Below are 27,511 nucleotides of genomic sequence, written 5' to 3' on the forward strand. Positions count from 1 at the left end.
ATATAATGTAACTACAAAATACTCTTTACACACACAAAAAAGATAGATCTAAATAAATGGAGAAATACTAAATGTTCATAAGTAGGTCGAAACAACATGATCAAAATGACATTGTCTAAGTTAATTTATTTATTTGGTGCCATTCCAATAAAACTACCAATGGATTACTTAATAGAATAGGGGCAGGGAGGAGGGAATCATTTATCTGGAAAAGCAAAAAGTCAGGTATCTCAAGGGAAAGAATGAAGGAGACGAAACAGATGTAAAGGAAGGAAATATAGCAGGACTGGATCTCAAAATATACTATAAAACATTAGTCATCAGAACTTATGCTTTTTAAAAAGAGAGAAGATAATCAGTGGAACAGATTACATACACAACACACAGAAGAAAATGGACCTAATAGCCGAGTTTTTAATAACCCAAAAGATCTCAGCAACTGGATTGACTATCTATTTGACAAAAAATCCTGGGAAAACTGGACAGCAGTTTATCAGAAATTGGGGTTAGCCCAACACTTCACATCCAGATAAGCTCCAAGTGGATATATAACCTAGACATAAAAGGTCACATTATAAACATATTACAGAAACAAGAAATTACTTTTCCAATCTAAAGATGTGAGAAGAGTTCATAACCAAACAAGGGAAAGAGGATTAAAGAAGATTAAATAGACAATTTGATTACACAAAAAATGTTTTTGCACAAAATAATTATGTTTGTCAGTTGAAAAAAATCCCAAAAAGAATATTAAAATACACATTTAAACTATATTCAAAAGCATTATAAAGATGTATGTATACACAAATGTATTTTAGTATATGTTTGGGAGACTTTACAGATTTTAGAATTGGAAGAGACATTAGAGATAATCTCATTAAATTTGTAAAATGAAGAAACTAAGACCTAAAGAAGGAAAGTAAAATGCCAAATGTCACACAGATAGCTAGTAGCGATCTAGGATTTGATCCCAAGTTCTTGGACTGATTCATGACTTTCCAAAATACCACTGCCTCTGATGCTTCAATCTTGTAATAGTATACATCTTTACACTTTTAAAATTTAGATTTCATGCCTCATCTTAAAGTGAAGCATTAAGTACAGTTTGAAATTCTTTTATAAATCAATTTAGAAAAACACAGATTTAAATCAGAGGATGTGACTTCCCTTTCAAAATCTAGAAAAGAGATTTTTTAAAATACGTAATCCTGGGGCGGCTAGGTGACACAGTGAGTAAAGCGCCGGCCCTGGAGTCAGGAGGACCTGAGTTCAGTTCCGGTCTCAGACACTTAATAAACACACACACACACAAAAAAACTAGCCATGTAACCTTGGGCAAGTTACTTAACCCCAAATGCCCTCCAAAAGGCAAAAAAAAAAGATATGTCAAATGTCATATTACCCCTAAAAATGAAATGATTCAATAAATGAAAGAAAAATAAAATATTAAAAAAAAACACCTAATCCCAAACCAAGAGAGGTTAAGTGATTTGTTTGCCTTGATGATGAAGCTGGGGTTAAATCCAGATCTGCTGAAGTTTCTAGAATACCTTGATGGTATTATATACTTGGTACACTTAGGAACTATTATTGAGAAGATATACAGACTAAATTAACACCCAGGGAACAAATGTACAAAAATTAAAATGGAATTCCCTTCTATCTCTCCAAAATCAAAATACAATTTTCTAAATTTGGGGTGCTTATAGCACATTTAATCTAAACTAGAGCTTTTTTAGGAAAAAAATTATTGGCATTGTTTGTCTTAGTAAATGAAATTTTAGATATGAAAATTTTAAAACCTAAGTTTAAATTCAATTTAAAATTTACATAGTACATTGCAAAGCCTTTTAAAGATAAACATATAGAAACTAATTTGCCTTTATCACAAGTTATAGTGAATACAACTAAATTTTCCTTCCAAATAATAAGTTCTAAAAATAGTAGCTAAATATTTTTAATACTTGCAATTCTATAGATACATGATAGAAATTATGAATTCCATAAAGTTTACTCAAGAATGTTAGATGCTGTACATTAATTATTTTAAAGATACAATTATAAAACCACAAATTTAGGGATATTTTTTCAGAGAAAATAAGTGTCTGAGTAATTTTTATAGTAATCCTTCAGTTATCCACCTTTGAGAGGTGGACTATCCAAATATAAATAATGTAGTCAATTCAAAAAGGAGGCTGTGTAAGTACCATATATTTATTCTATCTTATATGTATTAATATATTAAAAATATTTACTCATACAAAAGAGCTATTCCTCAAATGACAAATGGCCAAAAGATATAAACAAGTATTTCTTAAGGGAAGAAATCTAATTTATTTGTAACATATAACACAAAATGTGCCTAGGCAGCTAGATGGCACAATGAACAGAGCATACTGGTCCATGAGTCAGGAGAACCTGAGTTCAAACCCAACCTCAGACACTTGACATTGTCTAGCTATGTGACCCTGAAGAAATCACTTAACCCTGATTGCCTCACACCCCCCCCCCAAATGACAAAATAAAAAGGTTCCAAGTCATTAAGAGAATTGCAAATTAAAGCAACTCTGAAGTTCTTCTTCACATATAGCAGATTGGCAAAAATGACAAAAAAGGAAAATGACAGATGTTGGAAGGACTGCAGGAAAACAGGAACATTGATGCTGTTGGTAGAGCTTATAAATCAGTATACACATTCTGCAAAGCAATTTGATGTTTTTCCCAAAAAGTTATTGAACTGTTTTGCATACCTTTTGACTAAACTATACTACTGCTAGACCTGTAATCCTCCAAAGAGATGGGGAAAAAGGTCCTAAAGACAAAATATTTAAAGCAGCTCTTTGTCTAGTAGCCAAAACCTGGATACTATTGGGGTGCCCATCTATTGGGGGACAGTGAACAAATTAGGCATCTATAAATGTTATAGATACTGTTATGCTGTAAGAAATGGTAGGTTTCAGAAAAACCTGGGAAGACTTGAGTAATGAGCAGCATCTGAAGAACAAATTATACTATAACAGCACCATCAAAATGAAATTTTGAAAGACCTATGAATTCTGATCAACATAATGATCAACTATGATTTCAGAGGATCACTGATAAAGCAAGCTACCCACTTCCTGACAAGTGATGTACTACATATGCAGAATAGGACACACATTTTTGGACATGATCAATATGGAAATTTGTTTTGATTGACCGTGTATATTTGTTTAAAAAGTTGTTTTTGTTTGCCTTCTTCCAGTGGGGGAGATTATATATATATATATATATATATATATATATGTGTGTGTGTGTGTGTGTGTGTGTGTGTATATATACATATATATACACACACACATATACACATACATACATATAGATAGATACATACATATATTCATATACACATATACATGTACTAGATAATAGAAAAAAAAAACAAAATTTAATTAAAAACTAAAAAAGTTGGGCCAGCCAAGATATTTTAACGTCAGTCTGCCATCAAGCACTTTTTAAGTGCCTACTTTGTGCCAGGCCCTAGGGAAGTCACTTTATTAAATGGTCCTTGAGAGGCCTAGAAGCAGTAATAGCACTCTCCGTAGGTGACTAATTTCCTGGAGTGGTTTCTTAACTCTGCAGTCTATGGTCCAGTGTTTAGATGTTGAGAAACTATACTAGCATTTACAAAAGATATATGATATTCATGATGAAATTCCCTTTCTGGCAGTGCAATTCTCGTTATTCATAATTTCAAGTTACATGCATAAAATACTTGCTATGTGCTTGGTTCCTCATACCACCTTATGAAGTAAATAATCGTTTTCCTTACTTGGAGATGAGCAAAGAGAGGTTGCATAAACATTCAGAAGTTCCCCAAGATGGTAAGAATAAAAATGGCTATAGAAGAAAGATTATTTTCACTCTATAATTTACATATGTGCCTCATTTTATGAAACAAACAAGTTTTCAAAAAGACTTTATTTTATGTGCAATAAGGGAGCTTTTTAATAAAACTCGTAGAAAATCATATAGTAAATAGTTTTTGTTAGCAGTCATCCTATGATTTATCTATTTCTTTATAAACTGATTTTCATTAAAAATTATGCCAATCAATATAACTACCTAATAGACATGAAGCACTGTTTAGAAAATCAAAAAACATCTTAATATCTATGTCTCTGAGCTCTATGTTCCTCCCTTTTATAGAAAATCATCTTGGACTCAAACAATTTTGCAGGCTATGGTCACAAAAACAAAACATTTTTCTGAAAGTCATTTTAACAAACATTTTCTATTAGGAAAAATAAATATTTAAAAATAATACAAATATTCAATTGATTTAATAAAGTATTTATGATATTTAAATGTAATATTTTCTACATATTTAAACATTTTAAAATAGTATTTATATTATTTATTACTTCTAAATAGCTCATGCAAATGACAATGGGATACCACTATGTCTTAGAAGCATTTAAGATTTTCTTTTTATAGTGAGTTTTTTACATAATGCTTTTCAAACCATTAATTTTTCTATATTGTTAAGACACTAGGCACCCAAAATTTGCAGCCTAAGTCTCAAATTTCATACTCATTTTCCAGAAATTCTCCAGTTTGCTATGAAGCTAACCTTGATTCCTCCACCAGCTCTGAGCACTTAGCATTTTCTTTAAGAGAAATACATATCCTCCCAATAAAGCCCCAAAACATGAGTCCCTATACAGTGTTAATAAGTGTTTTAATACCTTTTTAGAGGGTCCCTTGGGTTGATATTCAAGCTAACCTGAATTAATGAGATGAAGTATATAAACACTTTAGAGGAAGTTGTAATAATCTGCCTCTAGAGAGTTGTTGATCACCTGAAATAAGAAAAGTCTTTAATGACTATCTTATTCTATACTCATATTTTAGTCCTGCTTTTTATAAACCATTTTATGATTGAAATACCTAATAAGACTGTGAACATAATGAACTGGCATAAGATCTCCACCTACCAACTAGCAGTAGACAAATATCTGAGACTTCCAGTCTGGAGTCAGAAAAACCTGAGTTTATACCCACTCTTAGATACTTACTAGCTACGTGAGCCTGGGCAATTTACTTAACCTGTTTGCCTCAGTTTCCTCAACTGTAAAGTGGGGATAATCACACTACATAGCTCCCAGGATTGTAGTGAGTCAAATGAGCTAGCTGTTTTTATTAATTAATTAATTAGCACGGTACTTGGTATGAAGTCAACACTACATAAATGTTAGCTACTATTAGTAGTAGATAAATCCAAATAATTCTCATTCATTACCTTTTATTCACACTTTTCCATCACTTCACATATTTTCCACCAGTTCCCCAAAATGAAGTTGAAGAAGGGGAATTTTGCTCTAATGTGAGATATAAATTAAGACCATATTCCTATCGGTGAAACCATAAAGGTTGATTTTTCTACCCCATCAGATCCAAATTAGATTGTAAATTACCAAAGGCAGAGCCTTTTCTTGTCCTATTTTTGCATGACTCATCCTTTCATATATACTGCCTCCAAAAAATTGCACAAAGTAGATGTTTTTGCTTAATAATTATTGTTTCAAGAATGAAAATTCCGATTTAGTATCCAAATATTCTAAACTTATAATCTTAAAGTCACATTACAGTATTAGCTTTTCCTGGAAATCTACGATCCAAAATTTTGATGCTTGGGTACACAATCAGTACAATAATTAATGTTCATAAGGAACACTTCAAATCCTAAAATTCTTCTAAATTAATGATTAAATTGTTTCCAGTAATCTTAGTGACACATTTAATTAATTGCATTTTGATTAGGTGAAAACTGGTAAACCATATATCTTTAATATTTAAAGTAGTAACTCCCTTGTCATTGTAGTCAATTAACTAGACCACCATTTTCTCTTAACATTCTGGTTAAAATTTTCTGTACCTCCATGTAGTTTGATTTATGTTATCTGGCAGTCAATTCTGAGGAAAAATAAGATATCAATTCTGAGACTGTACTTTCTTACGCCAATATACTATGTATTTTCCTCAAATATGTTTCCAAGTAAATTCTCTGAACATACTTAAATTTGTTATTCTAGTTCTCCCTCTGCTGTTTAATTAGGCATAATGAGTGGCTAATTAACCAGGGCTTTGGCACCACCTAATGGTTGAAAACAAAATTTAGATTCTTTTATCAAATCTTCTTGAGTTATCATCCTGCATTATTCCATTTGAAACAACTTATAAAACATTAGATGTTTGCAATTTAATTCTTTAAAATAACTAGTTTTTAATTACTATTTTTAATTACTATAGTTACTATGTCATTTAAATCACCAATAAAGATTGGAATGATGATAATGTATTCTGCAAGTGAAGATATACCAAGAGGAAAATTCTGGGGAAAAAAACCTTTAGTTTAAACATAGCTTAAGAACTTAAATTATCTTTTGATAATATTTTAATCTCTAAGTAAAGGCACACTGTAGCTTTTCAGGTTAAAAAAATGCTTCAATGTATTTCATCTAACTACTAAGGCTTGTTCTGCATTATTCTACATGCAAAAAGATACTGATACACTTTTTAAATCATAAAAACTTAATTGTTTTTCAAGAAGTCATCAGCTGACTTTAATGTTTTGTGTTAATGTGGCAAAAAAGACAAAACAAAGAAGACCACGTAAAACAGATATCCAATGTTTTAAGAAAATGTATTTATTATTTACACCACTGCTAGAGTCCCTTAAGAACAATATATACCATGTTTATTTGAAAGGCTCGGACTTCTTTCAAATACAAGAACTGTATAATGTAACACTGTCAATAACGCAAAACAGCAGTCACATCACACTTTTATAGTGCAGGCTTAAGCATCGCAAATAAATGACTTTTTGAAAACCATATGGCTAGGTAGATATTTCAATTGAGACATGGTGTCTGCACTTGGACAAGATTTAAATAGAACAGAACAAGGGCTTTTGTTCATGCTTTATTAGGGATGAATCTGTGACATGTCCTATTTGAAATTTAGTGCTTTTAAACTGCTTATGACAATGGTTTTTAGGCAGAAATGCTTCTACTTAGCCATCAAATGCAGCTGGACTTTTTTCCCTTCAAATTTTGTTTGTCAGTAATTATTTTCCAGGAATCCACCTCTTCCTAATATGGCACATTTGCCTTAGGGCTGGTGCTTTCCAGTCTTACACAAAGAAACACTGACACACAAATACAAACCAAACTGGGATAAGTTTGTATTTAGAAATCTAAATATTGAAACAGGGAAGGAAAACTGTGTCTAAAACAGAAGGATGGAGAACCTTGGTAATATAAAAGGATACCAAAACTGGCTCCCAGCACAAATTTTTTGGTCTTAAAAATATAAAATAAAATCTTGCTTTCCAGTTTCAAGATGGGTTTTGGTCTTTGGAGATTTGGTGAAACAAAAACCTAAAGCCTGAAGTTGTTTTCCAAAGTTACTGAATGACATCATTAGGACAAATCGGTAAATATATTTTCCTCCATTTTTGTGGAGGAAAAACAAAACAAAACATTTACAATAATACCTTAATAGCAGTGCAGAAGTAGGTATTATTTTTAAATAGTAACATTGAATTGTATGTAAGAAAAAGAAACTGGATTTTTTTCTTTTTAGCTTATTGCTGTGATCTTCAAAAAAATACAAAATAAAATAAAATAAAAAACTGGAAGACCAAGTATAAGCAGTCAGTCTGGCATTTGCTTCAGTGTCCAGCACTATCATCATAATATCTAGCATAAAAGCAAGGAAAGGTCCATAGATCTCAATTATCTTCGGTTAAATGCCAATGCATCTTAGAACTACTGCCCTTGCTTCTTTGAGAGATACCTGCAAGAAATGAAATTGTCAAGATTTAAAAGCTGTCTGAAACCAAGATTATTAAAACAATCTAAATGTAATCCCTAAAAAAGTTTTAGCATTTCTTTCCTCAAAGAAAAAAAAGTATACCACTAAAGTAATGCTTAAAACTAATGAGGATTTGCCTGCTAAAGTAGAAATAAACACATAGATCTACCACAGGGGTACTTGATGGACTCCTTTTCAAAATAAAGCTTTTAAATGCATAAAATATATAATATTACCAAAGAAACCAATTACATTCAAATATAATTATCAAAATATTTTTTAGAATGAGCTCACAATCCCTAAGTTAAAAACCCCTGATCTACTGTGATATACATTTCAAAGTGCTTTTAAAAACCTAATTGTGGATGACAATCATTGCAGAAAATGCGCCAAAAGATCTTGATCATGAAAGTCAAATGGGGAAAGTGCCCAGATAATAAAAGCAAGGTTTTTTTCCCTCCCTATTATCATAGTGGGATTACATTAGACGACCATGTATGCGTCCAGTTTTTTTCACATTTTGTAACTACAAATGGCATATCATGGAGGATAGAAACCAGCCTGGGAACCAGAAAAAACTAGGTTGTAGTTCTCACTCTGCCACTAACTATATAAGCTCAGCCGATCTCTCTAAGACTCAGTTTTCTTTGTAGGAAAAATGGAGATGATCAATTATAATAATAATAATAATAGCTGTTCTATACATCCTTCAGCATACCTGTAAAAATTAAATAAAACATGTGTATGTGCATGTTTATATTATATATACATTTATATGAAGGGTTTTTTAAACTGTAAAGCAAAAAAATGACATTAATTAACATTATTATTAATGCTATTAAAAAACTAAACTTTAAAGATTTAATTCCTATAGGAATTCAATTACTTGCAAGACATAATAATTTCTTCAATTTCTCTGGAGTTTTAATTTTTGATGTGTGTGGTTTTCTTTTGTTTTTTAAGCAATTGGGGTTAAGTAACTTGCTCAGGGTTACACGGCCAGTTATTTCTGGGTGTAGTACTAAGTATCAGAGCCCGGATTCTATCCCAGGTCATCCCGACTCTGGGGCCGGTGCTCATACTCACTGCACCACCTGGCCACCCCAAAACTGTATTTTTTTGCTTTTTTGGAGGGCAATTGCAGTTAAGTGACTTGGCCAAAGTCACACAGCTAGTAAGTGTGTTACGTGTCTGAAGCTGGATTTGAACTAAGGTCCTCCTGTCTTCAGGGCTGGTGCTTGATGTGTTTTTAAATGCTTTATTTTATCTTCACAACTTTCCAGACCTGGTAAAACTGCTCTTCCATCAAGTTGTGCTAAGTGGCTTACCCAAAGTTATACAGCTACTTACAAGGTATAAGACCATAACCCAAACGTGTTAAACACAGTTCAGTGAGGGGAACCAGACACCAAACAATATCTACCTCAGGAAAGAAGAGATAACAAAAATGTTCTTTCCCATTCTTCTAAACAGAAAATTCACAACAGGCTATTTCTCTAAATTCTATAAAAGCTTTTTAAAGCATGTACTGCTAGTGCATCAAAATGTTTAGAAGACAGTTTGTGAAAAAAGTGAAGATTCTGAGACAAGGAAAAAGAATTCTCTTTGGTTTCTAAATTATAAAACACTTAAAACAAACGAAAATGAAGCTGAAGTGTTGAGCATATTTGAGTTTCCAAATTAATTATGTAAACATGTTGGTGTTTACACCAAGAGGAAAAATGGAAATTTAGTACTTACCTTTCCCAATGTTTGTGATTCAGTTCCAAAAAGTCATCTAATTTTGCTATTTCCTTGAGGTATTGGGTTAACTTTAAAAGTTCTTTATCTTTATCTCTATTTAGATGAGCTTTCATAAAAGGCCTTATCTATTAGGAAACAAAGATCATTCAACACCTTAGACTGAGATAAGGAAATCTGTAGCAATCCTTTAATGGTCTACTATTTAATAATTAAGTTTATAAAAATTACTAAGTCCTTTGAACACTAACAGCAACATTTCTATATGAATAGTCTCAGATCATTAAACTGATAATCCAAGTGCAAGTTGAAACCCCTTCAGAATCCAACCACATTGTGCCACCTCCTTCACCTTAAAACATCAATCTTGAGGACTGAAAACATAATTCTACTAACTTTCTTCTAACTTTCGTATTCCCCAAGGGGCTACTATCTACAGCAGTTCTACTGCTCTGCATTTCTCCTCCTAACATTCAAGCGGCTCTCTCAATTAAATCTTTTACTACTTAAATACAGATAATTTCATTCAGATAAAATTAGTCAAAATATAATCTAATCTCATTATTGCTCATCCTTTGCCTAGATGTCAAGGCTAGAGTGATGAGTTTAATAATAAAAAGAAGAATGAAAAAATTTGTTTATGAGTAGTCTTTCAGAACTATAAGAATAGGGAATGGGACAAAGTAATAAGTCTATACTACTTCAACTTCAAACAGACTCGATTTCATTTAAGTAAACTAAAGAACTGGCAACCTCTCCCATGATGTTTCTGCAAAACCAATTATATGTAACTACTGTTGCTATCTTCTCTTCAACTAGGACTTCATGGACATATTATACAGATTACGTGCAAAGCATTAAGAATTTCAGCCTTCAAAAAAGTCCAAGAATTATTTTATGTCATAAAATAGAACTTTGAGAGACAAAATGTCTTTCCACATATCACACATATTCCTCAAACATTTATGTAGTGACTTTAAAAAAAATCTTACTTTGTAGTATCTTTGTTGATCTGCCCTTATTTTGACCAAATTAAGGAAACAAAGTCACCTCTAAATTATACAGATCACCATTCAGAAATAAGGATGGCATTGACCTCAAACTTCTCTCATTCTGTGGCCAGCAGCAACAAGCACAAACAAGAATTGTGTACTACCTACCAATAAATCAAGAGGAATGATTAGGTGAACTAAGTGACCGCCCAACACAACTCTACCACACTTCAACAAACATTTATTAAGCGCCTACTATGTATAAGGTAGAGGCTGCTAGATGGCTCACAGCACTAGGCCTGGAATCAGGAAGTCCTGAGTTCAAATCCAGCTTCAGACACTTACTAGCTGTGTGACCCTGGGCAAGTTCTTTAACCTCTGTTTGCCTTTAATCTGTTTTTAACTGGAGAAGGAAATGGCATATCACTCTAGTATCTTAGCAAAGAAAATTCCATGGATAATACTGGCATGCTATGGTCCACAGCATCACAAAGAGTCAGACACAACTGAAAAACTCAACAACAATTTAAGGTACTACAGAAGACACTGAGGAGTCAAAGAGAGAACACATGAAAATTGTGCCCTAAAATAGTTTACAATCTACTATAACAGATATGATATATATACAAAAAACTTCAATATAACATGAGTGTGATGGGTAAAAGAAAAGATCTAGCAAAGTATCCTAAGACAATCTGAAGGAACAAATGCTCTAAGATGAAATAAGAGGGAAGGTTTCAAGGTAGCACTGAGCTACATCTCAAAGGAAGAGTAGTTATAATGGCTAGAGTGAAGGAGTATATTTCAGGTATGGAGAATGGCCTCTGTAAATATACAGAGACAGGAAATGGCAGACCAGATTAGAGAACAGCTAGTCGTTCACCCTGGTTGGATTATGAGTGTCAAAAAGAAGTATAGTGACCTAGAAAGAATAGAACAAGAATGCTCAACAGAGAGTTCATACTGAAGATAAAGAGAGAGATAATAAGAGAGCATCTAACTACCTTTAATGTGCTCCAGTCATTTAATCCAAACTACATTCTTCAGAACTGAAATAACTAGTGAATGAGACTTCTAAGCCACGTATTATAGAATTGAAGGTCAAAAAGGAGGTAGGAATTTGATGTGCAAACTACAGACCATAGAGTCTGATTCCTAGAAAAATTCCAGAATGTAACATTAAAGAGACATTTAGTGAACATTTAGAAAGTGATGCTGTGTATGCAAAAGAAATTCAGCTTCATATGCAATCCTCTTTTTTTTTATTCTCTGCTTGGATATCTGTATTTGTGGAGAACTGATAAGGTCACAATAAAAAAAAAATCAAAAGAGGAAGCCGTATTTGTGGGATGATTTTATCAAGAACAGGCCATACATACTAAATTAATTTCATTTCCTTCTTTTACCACGTTTCTAAATCGCTAGATCAGAGGGATGCTGTAGATAAAGCCTGCCTATGTTTTAGCAAAGCATATGCTAAAGTCTTTCCTAATTCTTTTGTGGGAAAGGTGTACTCTAGATACTTGTACTTCCTGCAGCTGGAATTCGATGACTGGCTAGACCTAAAGAGTCAGTACGGATCAATGTCAACTTGGGAGATGTGTGCTTCACCCTGTGCTATTTAACACTGCATTATAGCATGAATAAAGGCATAAAGGCGATACTCTTCAAATTTACAGATTCCCAAAGCCAGATAGAATCACCAGCACAATGGATGACAAAATCAGGATCAAAAAATATTTTGACAAGCTATAACGATAGGCCAAGATATCCTAAGATCAAACTGGTTTTCCACATATAAGATGGGGAAGGCATAACTAGACAACAGCAGCTTATTTTATCAGACTGCAAGCTCGATTCAAGTCAACAATGATATGGCAGCTAAAAAAAGCTCATGAGCTTTGGGGATTCATTCAGAAAGGCATATTGTCTAGGAATAAGGAGATGTAGTCTTCTGCAGACTGCCCTGATCAGGCCACATCTAAAGTACTGTGTTCCAGTCTGGGTAACACATTTTGGAAAGAACACTTATAAGCTGATGAACACTAAAGAAGGGAAGTGAGAATGGTAAAGGGCCCCAAATCCAGGCAAACTGACTGAAGGAACTGAAGCTTTTTAACTTGAGGAAGACCCAAAGAGGACATGATACTAATTTAAATATTTAAAGCACATGTTCTGGTTGGCCCCAAGGAGGAAAATTAGGAACAGTGAAGTAGAAATCACAAAGAAACAAACAGGGATGATTTAAGGAAAATTTTCCTAATAATTGTTATCATCCAAAAGTGGCATGAGGTAATAGGTCCCTTACTCCCTAAATATTTTCAAGCAGATACTAGATTAACCACTTATTATCCAACAGGATAATTTTTTTGGATTCTTTTTTTTTCTCAAAGATCATGCTTTTGACAGCTATTAGTTAACATTTCTGTCCATACAAGCAAATTCATAATTAATGCTCTTGTATTAAGATGAAAATTTGTTGAAAAAAGCAAATACTTATATTTCCAAATACATGTTGACCTTCAAACTCCTGAAGCACATCTTCCCCCTAGCATTATATATTATTTAAAGAGTCAGCCATCACTATCAAATATGGATTATACTATCTTCAAGCACATTCTTTTCCAAGCCTAAATTTCAACTGTGTCCCATTAATTCAATAAATCAGTATTCTTGTCCAATGTCAATTTGTAAGGAAAGCATCAAAAATTTGTTTCCCTTAGAGTTTTTTTTTAAATTAACAATCTATTTTTCTGTGTTGCTAAGAAAAACAGAACTAAAAATTTTATTGCCAATATTCTTATTTTATGCTAACAAATAAACTGATTAGTTTGTTTTTGATGTGAGTCAAATGTCAATCAGGATATGTTGTTCTGCAGTTAGATTGCTTTCACAGTAATTAAAAAAAAAGATGAGTCGGTTAATCAAGGAGACATGACTCAAACATAGAGGGTGCTTGAAGTAATAAGGTATTTTTAACTACCTTACATATTTTGCTATAAATGTCTTATATGATAAAATTAAACTGTGAAGATTCAAGTGCTCAAGTGCTATTTTAATCTGACATACAGATTTTAAAGAGTTTAGAAAAACAGAAAGATAGAGAAAAATATTCAGTTTTAAGAATTTTTCTAAACAATTTAAGCTTCTTTTGGCCTGTGGTCTTAAGAACAGTTCCAAACAATTGTTCCTTCAAATTTCTGTTACTGCCCTTTCTTCTATGTCATATAAAATAACAATAGAATGACTGATTACCTTTAATCCATTCTGTGGGTTCATAAGAAAATTTCTTCCAATATCATCAAACATAATGGTATTTTTTTTGCTGTAAAACTCTGAAAATTTTCCCCATATAACACCAAGAGGTTTCACCTTGAAGATAAAAAAGGAAATTTTATTTACATATGACCCTTAAAGTCTTAAAACAAAAATTCTTCCACTTAAAAGAAATGAGAACTATGACAACTTGTAATAGCAATAGTGTTCATTTTTCTCTAATAATAAGCAAATTAACAAATAGTGGTAACTGAAAAAATGGGAGTCTCTGTTTTGAGTAACTCCCAAATTTTATAATAAAAAAACTACAATGCTTTACATATTTTCCTAAAAATAAGAAAATACAAAATCAACTTCTAGATAGCTCGTTGATGTCCAAACAAAATTAAAACCAAGGTAGTCTCTCTGAAATAAGAAAACGAAAATCTTCTACCATCAAATTGAGTCAACCTTTTGATATAAAAGAAAACCATTCATAGTTTCTAAAATGTATATGAAATGGAAATACTCAAGTGGTCTGTGATTATATGGGCCTACAGTTTTGGATATTTTCTCTTATTTATCTGACATACAAATCATGGAATCTTGATTAAGATACCCAAAAGTATCTTAGTAAGGAACATTTTAGTCCTAGTTTTTCTAGTGTCAGTTTCCACAATTTCAAAAATTTTTACTGTTAAAAATCATTATTTTGCCTTCATTTGGTAGCAATACTGCATTTAAAAAGAAAGGAGCCCCTTCCTGATAGATGATATGGTAACAAGTCCTTTTTAATAAACATAACTTTTCAAAATTTTTTTAATTCTAAATTTACTTTTTTAAACCACTACTTTTTAAATTCAATTTTATTTTATTTTCAGCTCCTAATTCTCTCCCCCACAACTGAGAAAATGAGAGAAATAAAACTCTGCCAACTTGTGTAGTGAAGCAAAACAAATTTCAACTTTAGCCATGTCTCCCCCAAAAATATGCCTCAATCTGCACCATGAGTCTAACACTTTCTACCTGGAAGTGAGTATCATGTTTCATTGAGTCTTCTGTAACTGTAGGAGGTTACTGTGTTGACCAAAGTACCCATGTCTTTCAAAGTTATTTGATTTGCCAATAACACTGTTCTAATTCTGTTCTCTTCACTTTGCATCAGTTCAGACAAGTCTTCCCAGGTTTCTCTAAAACCATCCCCTTCATCATTTTTTATAATACAATATAAGTATTGTATCCATCACATTTATATACCATAATTTGTTCAACCATTCCCAAAATTGATGGTCATCCCCTCCATTTCCAATTCTTTACTACCACAAAAGGAGCTGTCATAAATATTTTTGTACATGTGTCCCTTTACTCTTTTTTAAAAATCTCTTTGGGTTAATAGTGGTATTACTAGGTCAAAAAGTAAGCACAATTTAATAGTGTTGGGGACCCACTTCCAAATTGCTTTCCAGAATGGCTGGACAAGTTCACAGCTCTGACAGTACATTAATGTACCTGTTTTCCCCACAGACTCTGATATGACCTTCTACTTCCACTAGATAGAGATAGAGATCTACATAGAACTTATATGTATATGATTATTTGCATGTTGTCTCATTCATCTGCAATCCTTAAGGGTAAGGATTATGTTTTTGGCTTTCTTTATATCTCCAGTGCTTAGTACATAGTAATAAGATTCTTAACCATTTTAATCTATCCACATACAGCTGCTCCCTAATGACTATCTTTTTCATTGCTCTTCTCTGGACCTTCTCTATTCCATTATGTCTTTCTTGATGGCAACAACCAAAATTACACATGTAATTTCAGATGTCAATAAATCACAATTCTATACAGAGGTAGGAAATGTTTTGTTGTTGTTTTTAATACTTTAATACTCCTTAATTTATGCTAATATGTAATATTTTGCTAACTATTTTTGATTATGGTGGCAGATATATAGACATACATATACATGACTATGGGCTCTTTGTTCCATGAAGCTGTCAGTTTAGTGTGCTATATAGATAGATGCATATCTATATCTATATGAGAGAGTGAGAGAGAATGTGTGTGTGTGTGTGGTATGCATATTTTTTTTTCCTCCATAATTGCATTTCCCTGCACTGGCCCAAATCAAAACTCATCTGCCACTTTTCTGTACATCTGCATAAATTCATAAGCTCTTTCTATAGTACATCAGTTTGGCTCTTTATTAACCAAAAGAATATAAATGTAAAGCATCATATACTTCAAATTATATTGTGTGAACATTTCCTTTATCAACCTTGATTAAAATTCACCTGTCATAGAAATAATATTCCTAGGGCCCTGCCACAAAAGATGATTTAGCTTTTTATAAGTTTCTCCCTGACACAGATTAAACTAGCTTTTCTTAAAAAGCATCGAGACAACCCTTAAATCTGACTGATTCAAAGAACTAAAGACTCAGTTTATAGCAGATGATAATGCAGACTTCTGGTCATGTGACTCCAAGAGCCAAGGCATAAGAATCTACTGGTTCCTCCTTTAGCCTCCTGACTAGCAGACCATCACAGGCAACGGAAAGCCAAAGAAGCTACACCCAAATCAATCAATATTATATTGCTATAGAAAACCAGCTTTGCATATCTCTCCTTTGATATGGCTAAGTAAACCTCCTTCCGATAACTATAAGATGTTCTATAAGTGTTCCATTCTGCTTCAATTCCAAACCTGAAGCATCAAACAGGTCTAAATCAGGCCTAGTCTACTACACCATCCATAACTTCTTTTTCTGTTCAATTCTTGGGTTTCTGTGAGTCCTACAAAGATGATGTACTCAATGTACCAAAGGTCTTCTTCTAACTCTTTTATTATTTTGTGGGAACCCAGGCAAGCATAACAAAAGGTAAATACATTTTCAAATAAAAACACTTCTTACATCTATTAGGCCTCTTCTTGGGGTATGCACTGTTATCATCGCAGCACTGTCCAACATGAAGGTGATTTTATAGTTTGTATTTGTACTTACTCCCAACTCCTAGGAAAAAAAATTCCCATTACTGAAGTGACAATCATTTCAGAAAGACTTTGCTGCTCTTCTTCAGTGCTCGGCTAGCTTTTTTTTTTCCCATAGTATCAGTACATATGGACACTGGCTCAATTAGAGGGACATTCCAAATATCATTTCCTGCATCTCTAATTTTCTACCCATATAATTAACATTATGCTGAGCTGACAAACCTTACTAGATGAAGTTAAAAAGATCAATGAAGAGTAGATAAAATTGAACTAAAAAAATTCAAAAACATATAACTTCTTATTTGTCCAGAGTATCATTCTTTTTCAATCATTACACAGTAATTGAAAGAGACTCAAATTGGCATTTTAAAAGACAAAACAGATACAATGGATAAGCAATTCTATGTTGAAAAGCATTAAATGTCAAATCCAAATAAACTGTAATAACATCTCTTCTCCCAGAACTATAGTTTTGCTTTTTATCTCATTGATTACATTCTAATGATACTTAAAACCATACATTTTTTATAGTTTCTAGTAACTACTGAAATTTTAGTGGCCATAAAAATTGTTTTCTAACACTTACCTTCATTTTAGCTTCAATCCACTTCATATTTGTTGCAGCTAAAATACAAAAGAAAATTATAAAATATGAAAAACTCAAATTATGTAATATAATAGTAAAATCTTCTATCTCTTGTATAGAAGGAGCTTTCCTCTGAAAAACGCCCAAAGCAAAGTAATCACAATAGATATCCATTAGTGCCTTGACAGCATTATCATCAATCTTAAGAGCCAAAAAAAGTGTACCAATTGTTTTTGGTATATCTTCAAGAAAGAAAATTCTGCACCACTGTGCAGAGTGCATGATAGACTTAGAGCTAGAAGGAATTTCATGTTATCTAGTTCAATCACCTCATTTTACAAATAAACTGATGTCCAGAGAGTTTAAATGACTTGCCTACGGTCAAGCATAGGAGAGTCAAGATTCAATCCCAGACCATCCTCTGGCTCTTTTCACTAGAGAACCTCTGAGATCCTTCCCTAAATTTATACTCCTATTTTCTATAACATACACACATCTTTTGCTTAAAATTATTATAAATGAAGAGCACCCATACGTCAGGCTGCAAATTCCCTTTAAGAAATGGTACCATCAGGCGGCTAGGTGGCAGAGTAAAAGCGCCAGACCCGGAGTTGGGGGGACCTGAGTTTGGTTCTGGCCTTAGACACGTAACACACACACACACACACAAAAAAAAAACTAGCCGTGTAACCTTGGGCAAGTTACTCAACCCCAATTGCCTTCCAAAAGGGAAAAAAAAAAAAGAAATGGTACCATTACATGATGATTCCCAAGTCACATATTTGCACATTATAGGGTACACAGAGTTCTATCTCATTTGTGCAAATGCTACCAAACAGAACTCCTGGTGGTATTACTACAATTATGAGTGTCTTCCTATATGTGTTAGCAATTGGTCACTACCAAACCATAATCAGTCCTCTGCCAGGGTCAACGAACATAACACTTGTTGAGCCTGGCAGCCTTTACTGATGGCAACAAAACAAATACATATGTACAATGTGCCCATTTTCCAACTATTTAGGTACTGGTTCATGAGTAAAGGTAAAACAATAAGGTAAATGATAAGAGACAAGCTCCTCTGGTCCAAAGAACAAGCCATACAGATCACCACTAAAGAATAATCTCTATGAGGGCCAGGACAGAGTCTTATTTAATTTTTATATCTCCTCAAAAAACTAGTATAGTACTCTGTCCGTAAAAGATACAAAGTAAATATTTGTAGAAAGAACATGAAACCATTGTTTCATTCAATTCATTCATTCATTCATTCAAACCATTCAGATGTTAGGAAAGAGGTCAGTGAATTAAAGTTTTGGGGAAAGTTCAAAAGTGGTAAAAGAATTACTTTACATATGTAACTGAAAGCAATCAGAATTTTTAAGGTCAGTGGAAAAATCTGACCCAAATGCTAAAGCTTTAAGAGCTGCTATCATGGGGTGGCTAGGTGGCACAGTGAATAGAGCACTGGCCTTGGAGTCAGGAGGACCTGAATTCAAATCCAGCCTCACACACTTAACACTTACTAGCTGTGTGACATTGGGCAAGTCACTTAACCCCAATTGCCCTTCCAAGAAAAAAAAAACTATCTGTTATCACTACAGTGGGAATAATAGTGATGTAGACAAAGATGCTGCCAGAATACTACTATACTTTTTAATCCATATTTTTAAGGCAATTTTAAGGCAATACTCCCTAATTAAAAAAAAAATTATCAAAACATTAACCTAACACCGTGCTCTGTGGAGAAAACTTTTTTCCCCTTAAAACATGTCATCATTTTAAGACTGGAGAAACAATAGAGAAAATGGTCTTGATTTACCCATTCTAACCCCAAAAACCCCATGCTGTACCATATGAGAAAGTAAAAAAAGTCCTTCATTCAACCTGACTTAATTCTGCTATTCTTACATAAGTCCAAAGGAGGCTTCCTTCTTAAGGTTTATACCAATTTATGGGTTTAAGAATAAGCATTCAGAAAGGCTAAATGATACACAAGGAAATCTTTAAGTGAAAACTGTAGCTTACACCAAATAACTATGTCATAATCTTCATATGCAGATGTTAAGAATTCATGAAGATATGGCCTCATTAATTCTACCCCAGTCTCTGCACAGGACCTGTGATCTAAAAAGAAAATCAAGAAAATTAGTGAGACAATTATTAATTTAAGATTATTGCTATACAACTAACTCTAATTTATCCCACCTTTTAATTCATCCTGGACACTACTGCAAAATTATCCTTTATTACACATGTCTCATTGCATTGCTCCCAACACCAACAAATTCAAGTTTAAAATGAAATTCAAAGCCATTTACAACCTGTCCCCAAACTTCCTTTGTAGTCTTACAGCATACTTCTCCCTTTAATGCAATCCATATGCTATATGCTGGGCAAACGGAACATGTTTCAATGAACACATCTTGCCTCTTTGCACTGTTTACTCACAATGTACCACAGTCCTAGAATGTTCTTTTCCTTTCCTCTTTTTTCCCTCCATACCCACTACTGAAGTTCTATCCATTTTTCAAAACCCAGTTTTACTACTGCTGCTTTCTCCATGAAGCCTTCATTTAGCCCCCTGGCTAGAAGAGTTCTCTTTTTCCCCTTAATTCTCACAGGACTTGATCTTTACCTCTTTTATGCACATAATATGTTCCATTCTGCATAAAAGTTATTTGTGTTCATGTTTTATTTTTTTCTACTAAATGAAAATCTCTTTGTGGGCAATAGTCAGGTCTTAAGTTATTTGGGTTTCTCTTTTACTTTCGGGATTTAATAAAATGTATTGTACATAATGGATGCTCAATGTCTGTTGAAATGAAGTTTAATAAACATAAATATGAGTGAAACATTTGTAAACAACGGAAAACAAAAGCATAGGTTCAAATTAATATACACTGTATCAAGTATTTGGAAGTGAAGAAATTCATTCTTTGGTGACAGAACTATTCCCTTGGAATCTAAAGTTAATAGTGTGATACTAGTTTCATAAATCTAAAAGAATACTGTCCTTTTAGTGAAATTGCTCTTGGATCTACATTCTGTCAAGTCAGTAAGAATACAGATACATTTATATATCAGAGTTTGAAGCTGAGATGGTAAGGAAGAAGAGTGTGTAAATATACAATTAAATTTAGTTATTTCGAAAAATATATTTGGATTACTTCCATCAATTCCCAATGCAAACCAAACCCAGCTCCCCTCATTTAAAAAAATAGGCTAATTCACTGATAAACTGGTTTCAATTTTGAATAAGCACTAATTTAATGACTGCAAATACACTTCTAATAAACAGAATGGTAGTATGGCAATATGTCTATTCTTCTACCATAAACTGTACACGTTCATTTGGCAACGTTGCATAGTACAATTTCTTTTAAGTTGTTAATTTCCAAATCAACATGACAAATTCTAAAATTAAAAAAAAATACCTTCTTGAGCATAGCTGAGAAATAAAAAGATAGGAATATACAGTCAAAAATTAATTTAAAAGTCACTCCCCCAAAATGTGAAAATTCTTATAAGTTGACTTACCAAACAACGTATAATCAACATCTAGAACCAAAAGTTTTTTCCCTTCCCTGGGAGGATTCAAAATTTCCACTTTGTAATCTTTAACTCTTCGAGAAATTTTTAGCAGGTTTTCTTCCCTAATGGAAAAAGTAAAAACATAGTTGAAGTTTTCAATTTTCATTTTAAATCCAACTTTCTCTGAAAGTACTAAGTACTCACCTATTTTCCACTTCAACTACTTCCTCTTCAATATCAAAATCATTGACAACGTCATCATTGTCAGGTGGTGGGCCTAAGACATCTTCCTATAAATATCGAAAAGAAGTATAGCCTTGATTTTAATATTTCTTGTCATCTTTATTTTAACAAATTAATGCAAATTATCTATAATTTTTCTATTTTAAAAAATATACATTATAAAATTTAAATAACAGTGAGCAATTGGAGGGAGAATGTCTTTCAAAACATATTGTGAAAGATTTCTAAGGATAACATTTCACTGTAAGGTTTGGCATATTAAATGTGATCCCCATTCCAGCTACTTTAGTACCTACATATGGCTCTATGTGAAACAGCTCCATATATACTTATGTTCTGCTATGAGTTAATAGCTTGCCTGTTATATTATGCTACTTTTTTTTATTTACTCCTAGACTGTGACAACCCTATCACAATTATATGGTACAACAGGGTAAGGTAGACTGTAACATCTTCAAAGGAACAAATGGTTTGTAAACATTTACCAAGCTCTCCTCTCGAGTTCCCATCATCATGATTTTAGTATTTGGTTTCAGTTTGAGAGCTCCAAGCTTAACGTCATTTTCTGCAGGTTTGCCTACAATACAAGCAAATGACTGTTTTTTCACTAAAGTTCAAAAGCCAACTTCACTATTCCATGACACAAACCCTAACATAAAAATCTATACAATTTCACAACAGGTGAAACTAAACTGGCATAGCAATGTTACCGTAAAGTAAAATAGCCATATGTCTAAAATACTAAAAAGCAGTAGCTGATCTTAGTGCTATTTTCCCCTTTGCCCCACAAAATACCCTACCTTTATAAATTCATCTTTGACTAAATCAAAATAAAGAAAATACTCTTCCAAAGAGAACAATGCCACCCCTCCCCCAAATGGTCACCACTTCAACTACACAAAATTTACCCTTCAAAAGCTATTATTACAAAAGCTAAATGCCATAAATGCTGGGAAAGACCTTTACAAAGTTCATGTGAGTAGAATACCATCTTCATTTTAAAAGCAGAAAAGATCATATGGGATGAATAAAAGGCCCAGAATTTTAAGAAACACTCTTATTGTTTCACCTAATGTTTCTGTATAAGATATGGAACTCTAAGAAAAAAATAATCATAAAAAGAATAAGGATTGGTAATTCTCAAGAGAATAAAAAGTAATCTTACTATTAACAGTTCTTTCATATATCAGCTTACTAAAATGTTACAGGCTCATTTGTGCTACTTAAGAGCAACAAGACCAGCAAATATCCAAAGCAGGGGGAAAATACTGTACTAAAGCAAAAGGATATTTAAATATCACAGTAACATTCAAGAAAAAAATACATATGTACTTTAATGAAAGCTGGAAAGCTCTACACAATTATTTATTTTTTTAAAAATGGTTTTACCTTTAACTTTGAGACCAAGCAACTTTTGGCGTTCTGGTAGCACTCCTGTAAGTGTCTTGAGGGACTGCTTGAGGTCTAGCACTGTATCTTCTTCGGAAAGTGTGGTTATCGAATATTCCTGTCCACCCCATTTGATTATGAGAGAGAGAGACATCACTGAAGCATGCGATCAAGCAGTTTATTGTCAAAAGACCTAGAAACGAAGGAATAGGCAAATAAAAATTAAAATGAATACACATATACATATATATGTAACACTTTAAGATCTGAATAGTGTTCTAAAATTTAGTGATGTAATGTTAATTAAAATGTGGTCACTTAAAATTATTATTTACAATACTCTGTGTTATTCAGTATCATCATGCATTTCTCTCTCAACTCCCCATACTACTACATCATCATAATCAACATTATCATCATCATTATAGCTAACATATAGCACTTACAGATTTTTTACAAAATCATTTCTCTTCATAAGTCAAGGTATTCTAGTTTTAAAAAAAGTTATTTCTAAACTCTTTCATTTGGCTAATGAAACATTTAATTGAATTCTTACAAAATATAGTTCCTTACCTCCTTCTCTCTCCATTTATTACAAGCAAATGGTAGGACAAAAGCAAATTCTGAATTTCAAAATCTCTTAGTATTGGCATAAAAATTATCTGTAGTCTGGGGCCCATAGGTGGTGCAGTGAATAGAGTACCAGACCAGGAGTCAGGAGGACCTGAGTTCAAATCCGACCTCAGACACTTAACACTTACTAGCCAGTGTGAATTTGGACAAGTCACTTAATCCCAATTGCCCCTCAAAAAAGCAAAAAAAAAAAAAAATTATCTGTAGGCATCTTCAACATGACCTCTCAGCTATAAGATCTATTATAACTATTTAAACATACTTTACTTACATTAGAACAAAATTTGCTTCATTTTAAATAATTTAAAATCACTATTAATATAATTCAAGATACCAGATTCTATTTTAGTTATTTACTTAATCTTATGAACTCCAATAACAGCATGAATAAAAGGGAAATGATTTGTTTATGTAAATAGCATAAAAAATGCTAACCTATAACTTTGAGTGAAATCAATTTCCTCTGAGAGGAAAACAGTCAAAAGTGTAGAATAATGCCAATTGCTTAAGTATCATTGGCTAGAACAGTATGCCATATATAGTAGTACAAACATTAAAATTAACATAATCTCCATAAATATAAAAGATATTTAAATATTCATAAACACTAAGCAACAGATAGATGCTGAAATTCAAACCTGTTGCTCTAGCACTATGACTTCAAATTCCTGGACAAGTCACAACCTCTATGTATCACTTTTCTCATCTATAAAACAGAAGGGGATGGGATTTGACAATTTCTGGGGTCCCTTCAAGCTCCAAATCTTATAATCCTCGAAGGAAAATGGTACAGTACAAAGTACACAGTACTAAGAGTTGGGTTTATAATCTCAACTCTAACATTAATTGGCTCTGTGACCGTGTAAATACTTAACCTGTCTGGCTTCAAGAAGTTCCCTCTTTTGTAAAATGAAGGGTTTAATGGTATAAAGACCTTTCAGTTCTAAGACCTTATAATATACATCTTCACATGAAAGTGATCCAAGTAACAATGCATAAGGTAACTTACATCAGTACTTTTTCTCTTAACCCCCTTAATGAAGGGATTGTATTGTATGCTTTTTTTCAACTGAAGACCCAATTGATGTCGTGTTCAAATGAAAATCAGCAAACCATCAATAATGCATGTTTATTATTAGATACACACAATTATATTTCCAGCAAGGCTTTTCTTTTGACCTTTCCCTCTACATTTTCTATCAATAGTTACAAAAATTCGTTAAAAAAAAATTCTGGAAAAACACATCAAACAAATGAACAATTATAAGATCAGAATTCAAACTTGTAAAAAAAAAAAAAGAGGTAGCATTTATAATTAGAAGATATCTTAAGAGATCACCCAGCACAACTCGGTCATAATCTAAACGAGAACAATGAGGCTATTGACCTGACCAAAGTCATACAGGGTCTATGAGTAGCAGGGCGGGAATCCTTTGATTCCCCATCCAGCGCTCTTCTCACTGCATTACAACCTCCAGTAATTTGTAATAGTTCTATAAATGGCATGCTACCACCCACACTTCAAAGAAAAGTTCAAAGACCACAGAAAAGGAAGGAAGCAGGGGAATCCAAGTGAATTAAACGTCTGCTCTCTGCAATGCCCTGAGCTTCACACACACACACACACACGCAGGAGCGGCACAGCAGAAAAGGGTGATAAATGTAAGACAGCCTTAACACTGGCGATGCTCTCAGGAGGGCAGAGGGCATTACCAGGAATAGAACGCGGGGGGGGGGGGGTTGCGGAGGCGAGGAGGAGGGCTGAGATGAGGCGGGAGGGCAGGACTTCGGTCAAGGAGGCTTCGAAACAGGATGGAGAAACAAGTTGTCTGTGAGGGGGGCGCTGAGGCTGGCACGGGGGCTATCCCGACACCTCCGGCCCGCCTCACCAACACCCGGGTCCTGTGCTGGCCCTCCCATCTCGCTCACTACCACAGGAAGCCCGCGGGACAGCGGTGGATCCGGCCTCCGGCCGGGGTCCCCGCACCGCAGGCCCCGCAAGAGAGGGGACCTGAGCTGCTCAGGGAAGGGAAAGGGGGGGGACCGGCTCCCCACAGAGGTTTCCGCCGGTTTCTGTCAGTTCGCTTCGGGGCAGCGCAGCGCGTCCCGCCCCCTCACCTGGAACGGAGTCCCGACTGGCAGCGGCGGCGGATACAAGAATTTGCCACACCGGAACCGGCTGCGCCGCCCGGAAGTGGCGGACAGGAACCGGAATTGGTCGTCCGAACCGGAAGTCAGGGAAGCCTGGGGTGTAGCTAGGGAGAGATAGAGGGAAAGGAGAGCCGCTGCAGCGGTCCTCATAGAGAAACGGGCAACTCCCGAAGATAGCTAACGCTTGAAGTCGCTACTTCCATGGGAAGTTTAAGGCTTAGGGTCGCTGCGACCCGGATGTAGATGGCAAGAAGGCGCTGACGGCTCCCTCGTCCTGCCGGCACTGCGCATGTGCACATTGTACGTCAGCGTCTAGGCGGGGGAAGGGCAGGCAGGTCATGGAACTGTCCTTTCCTGGCTGCGCGTTTTGGATGTGGTGCCTCCAGAGGTGTCTGTCAAGTTCCTTGGTCCCGAGAGATCCTGCCCTCCACGGTCTATGTCAGGAGGTTCTGAAAGTAGGAAGCATTCAGGTCTTGTAGTCAGAGTGTCTGGCATCGCGTTCTTGTCCCGGCATTTATCCGTATGACCCCTTGGCATCTCTGAATCCTAGTTTCCTGTGTGCTTGTTCTCCCCTTCCTCACTGGTGAGGAAAGCCCACCCTTTGTCAGGCGGGGTGAGGAAAGATGGGCTCTGTTTGAGGAGAAACTGCCTTCGGGTCCAGTCCGTTGCACGTACGTGTTGGTGCACGATCTCTACTAAATCATCATGGTCTAAGAGACTAAGACTGTAAGTTGCAGAGAAGGTGCCGGTTGACATTCGTAGAGGAAAAACCCCATGGAGAGCTGTCTACCTGTAAACGTGAGCTAATCTTTCTCAAAGGAAGAAGGAGGAAACGTTCATGTTGGGCCACAGGAGGCAGTGGGAGACGAGGAAGGATCCGTATACATAGCTAGGACATCTGAGTGTGAATCCCCTCTCCGTAACTTTCTGCCAGTTTGACTGGGAAAGTCACTTTACTTCAATGGGCCTCAGTTTCCTCATCTTAAAAATGAGATGGTTGGGCCAGATGGTTTCTAAGGTTTCTTTCAGCTCTAGGTCTATTTTCCTGTGATCTCATGACTTATGAAATGACACCAGTCATCCTCTTCACTCTGAGTTTATCCAAGTCTTTTTTCAGACCCTGGAATAAGGGAATCAAATGAGCACCTACTATGGGCACTAGGCAGTGTTCTAAGTGCGTTACAAATATCTCATTTGACTCTGAAAACAACCCTGCAAAGTAGGTGCTATTATTATCTCCACTTTGCAATTGAGGAAACAAGCAAGTTAGGTAGCTTGTCCAGAGTCACACTGAAAGTATCTGAAGCTGGATTTGAATTCAGTTCATCCCAACTCCAAGCCCAGTGCCCTGTTCACTGCACCACCTAGCTGCCTTGAATAAGCATTTTCACTTTTTAATATGCTATCTCCCTAGAGCATAATAAATTCCTTGATTACTGGGACCAAGTACAGGGTCCTGTTTAGTCTTTATAAACTCCCTCCCTCCTTCCCCCCAGGACCTAGTATAGTGCTGTTCACATAGTAAGGCCCTAATAAATGTTAAATGAATTTTATTTTGACTTTTTTTCCCCAGTACTTAGCTATTGGCCTTACTGTTATTTCTAACATGTCTAGTACTATAGATAAGTCTGATATGTAGTGTTTTTAGGGATTGAAAAGAGAAATTTTTATGCGACTTATCAAATCTCTCTTGTAAGTTTTTTATTGATATTTTCTGTATTTTACCTTACCATATCCTTCCCCCTCTCTCTTAGGTATACTTGACAAATTTAGAGAGGAAAAAAAAAGTCAGCACAACTGACAAATACATTGAAAAAGTCTGAAAATATGTACAATGTGTAATACCTGTGGACCTCCCACCTCTGCCAAAGTCTAAGTTGGGAATGTTTTCTCATATCTCTTCATTCAAGTCCCATATCAAGTCTCTTTTAAACAAGAAATCAAAATCCCTGGTTCCCCTCATGACACAGTTTCTCTGCCCACTCTTTCTAGTACTGGCTATACTTTTACTTACCCCTATCAGGTCACTGACTCAACTCACAGGGGAGTTGGAATACTTCTTTCTATACCTCCCCCCATTGCCACTTCTAGTTTCTCCCTTTACCTTTATCACTCAGTAACCTTGACTCCTCTG

At 34.5% G+C, this 27,511-nt stretch overlaps 1 protein-coding gene across 1 annotated transcript; it reads right to left on the reverse strand.

Moving 5' to 3' along the window:
• Window positions 1-6,666: 6,666 nt before the first annotated feature.
• Window positions 6,667-25,635, reverse strand: UBLCP1 (ubiquitin like domain containing CTD phosphatase 1). The gene is made up of 11 exons (XM_069102473.1): window positions 25,345-25,635; window positions 22,594-22,786; window positions 21,690-21,781; window positions 21,166-21,251; window positions 20,968-21,083; window positions 19,456-19,554; window positions 17,428-17,465; window positions 16,762-16,860; window positions 13,845-13,961; window positions 9,598-9,725; window positions 6,667-7,839 (listed from the first exon to the last, which is right to left on the reverse strand). The coding sequence occupies exons 2-11, from the start codon at window positions 22,745-22,747 to the stop codon at window positions 7,812-7,814; spliced, it is 957 nt and encodes a 318-aa protein (XP_068958574.1). The 5' UTR covers window positions 22,748-22,786; window positions 25,345-25,635; the 3' UTR covers window positions 6,667-7,811.
• Window positions 25,636-27,511: the final 1,876 nt, after the last annotated feature.

The sequence above is a fragment of the Petaurus breviceps genome, unplaced genomic scaffold (genome assembly GCF_028583685.1).
Source record: "Petaurus breviceps papuanus isolate PSGF00001 unplaced genomic scaffold, PetGlider_PUasm1.0 551, whole genome shotgun sequence".
Taxonomy (NCBI): domain Eukaryota; kingdom Metazoa; phylum Chordata; class Mammalia; order Diprotodontia; family Petauridae; genus Petaurus; species Petaurus breviceps.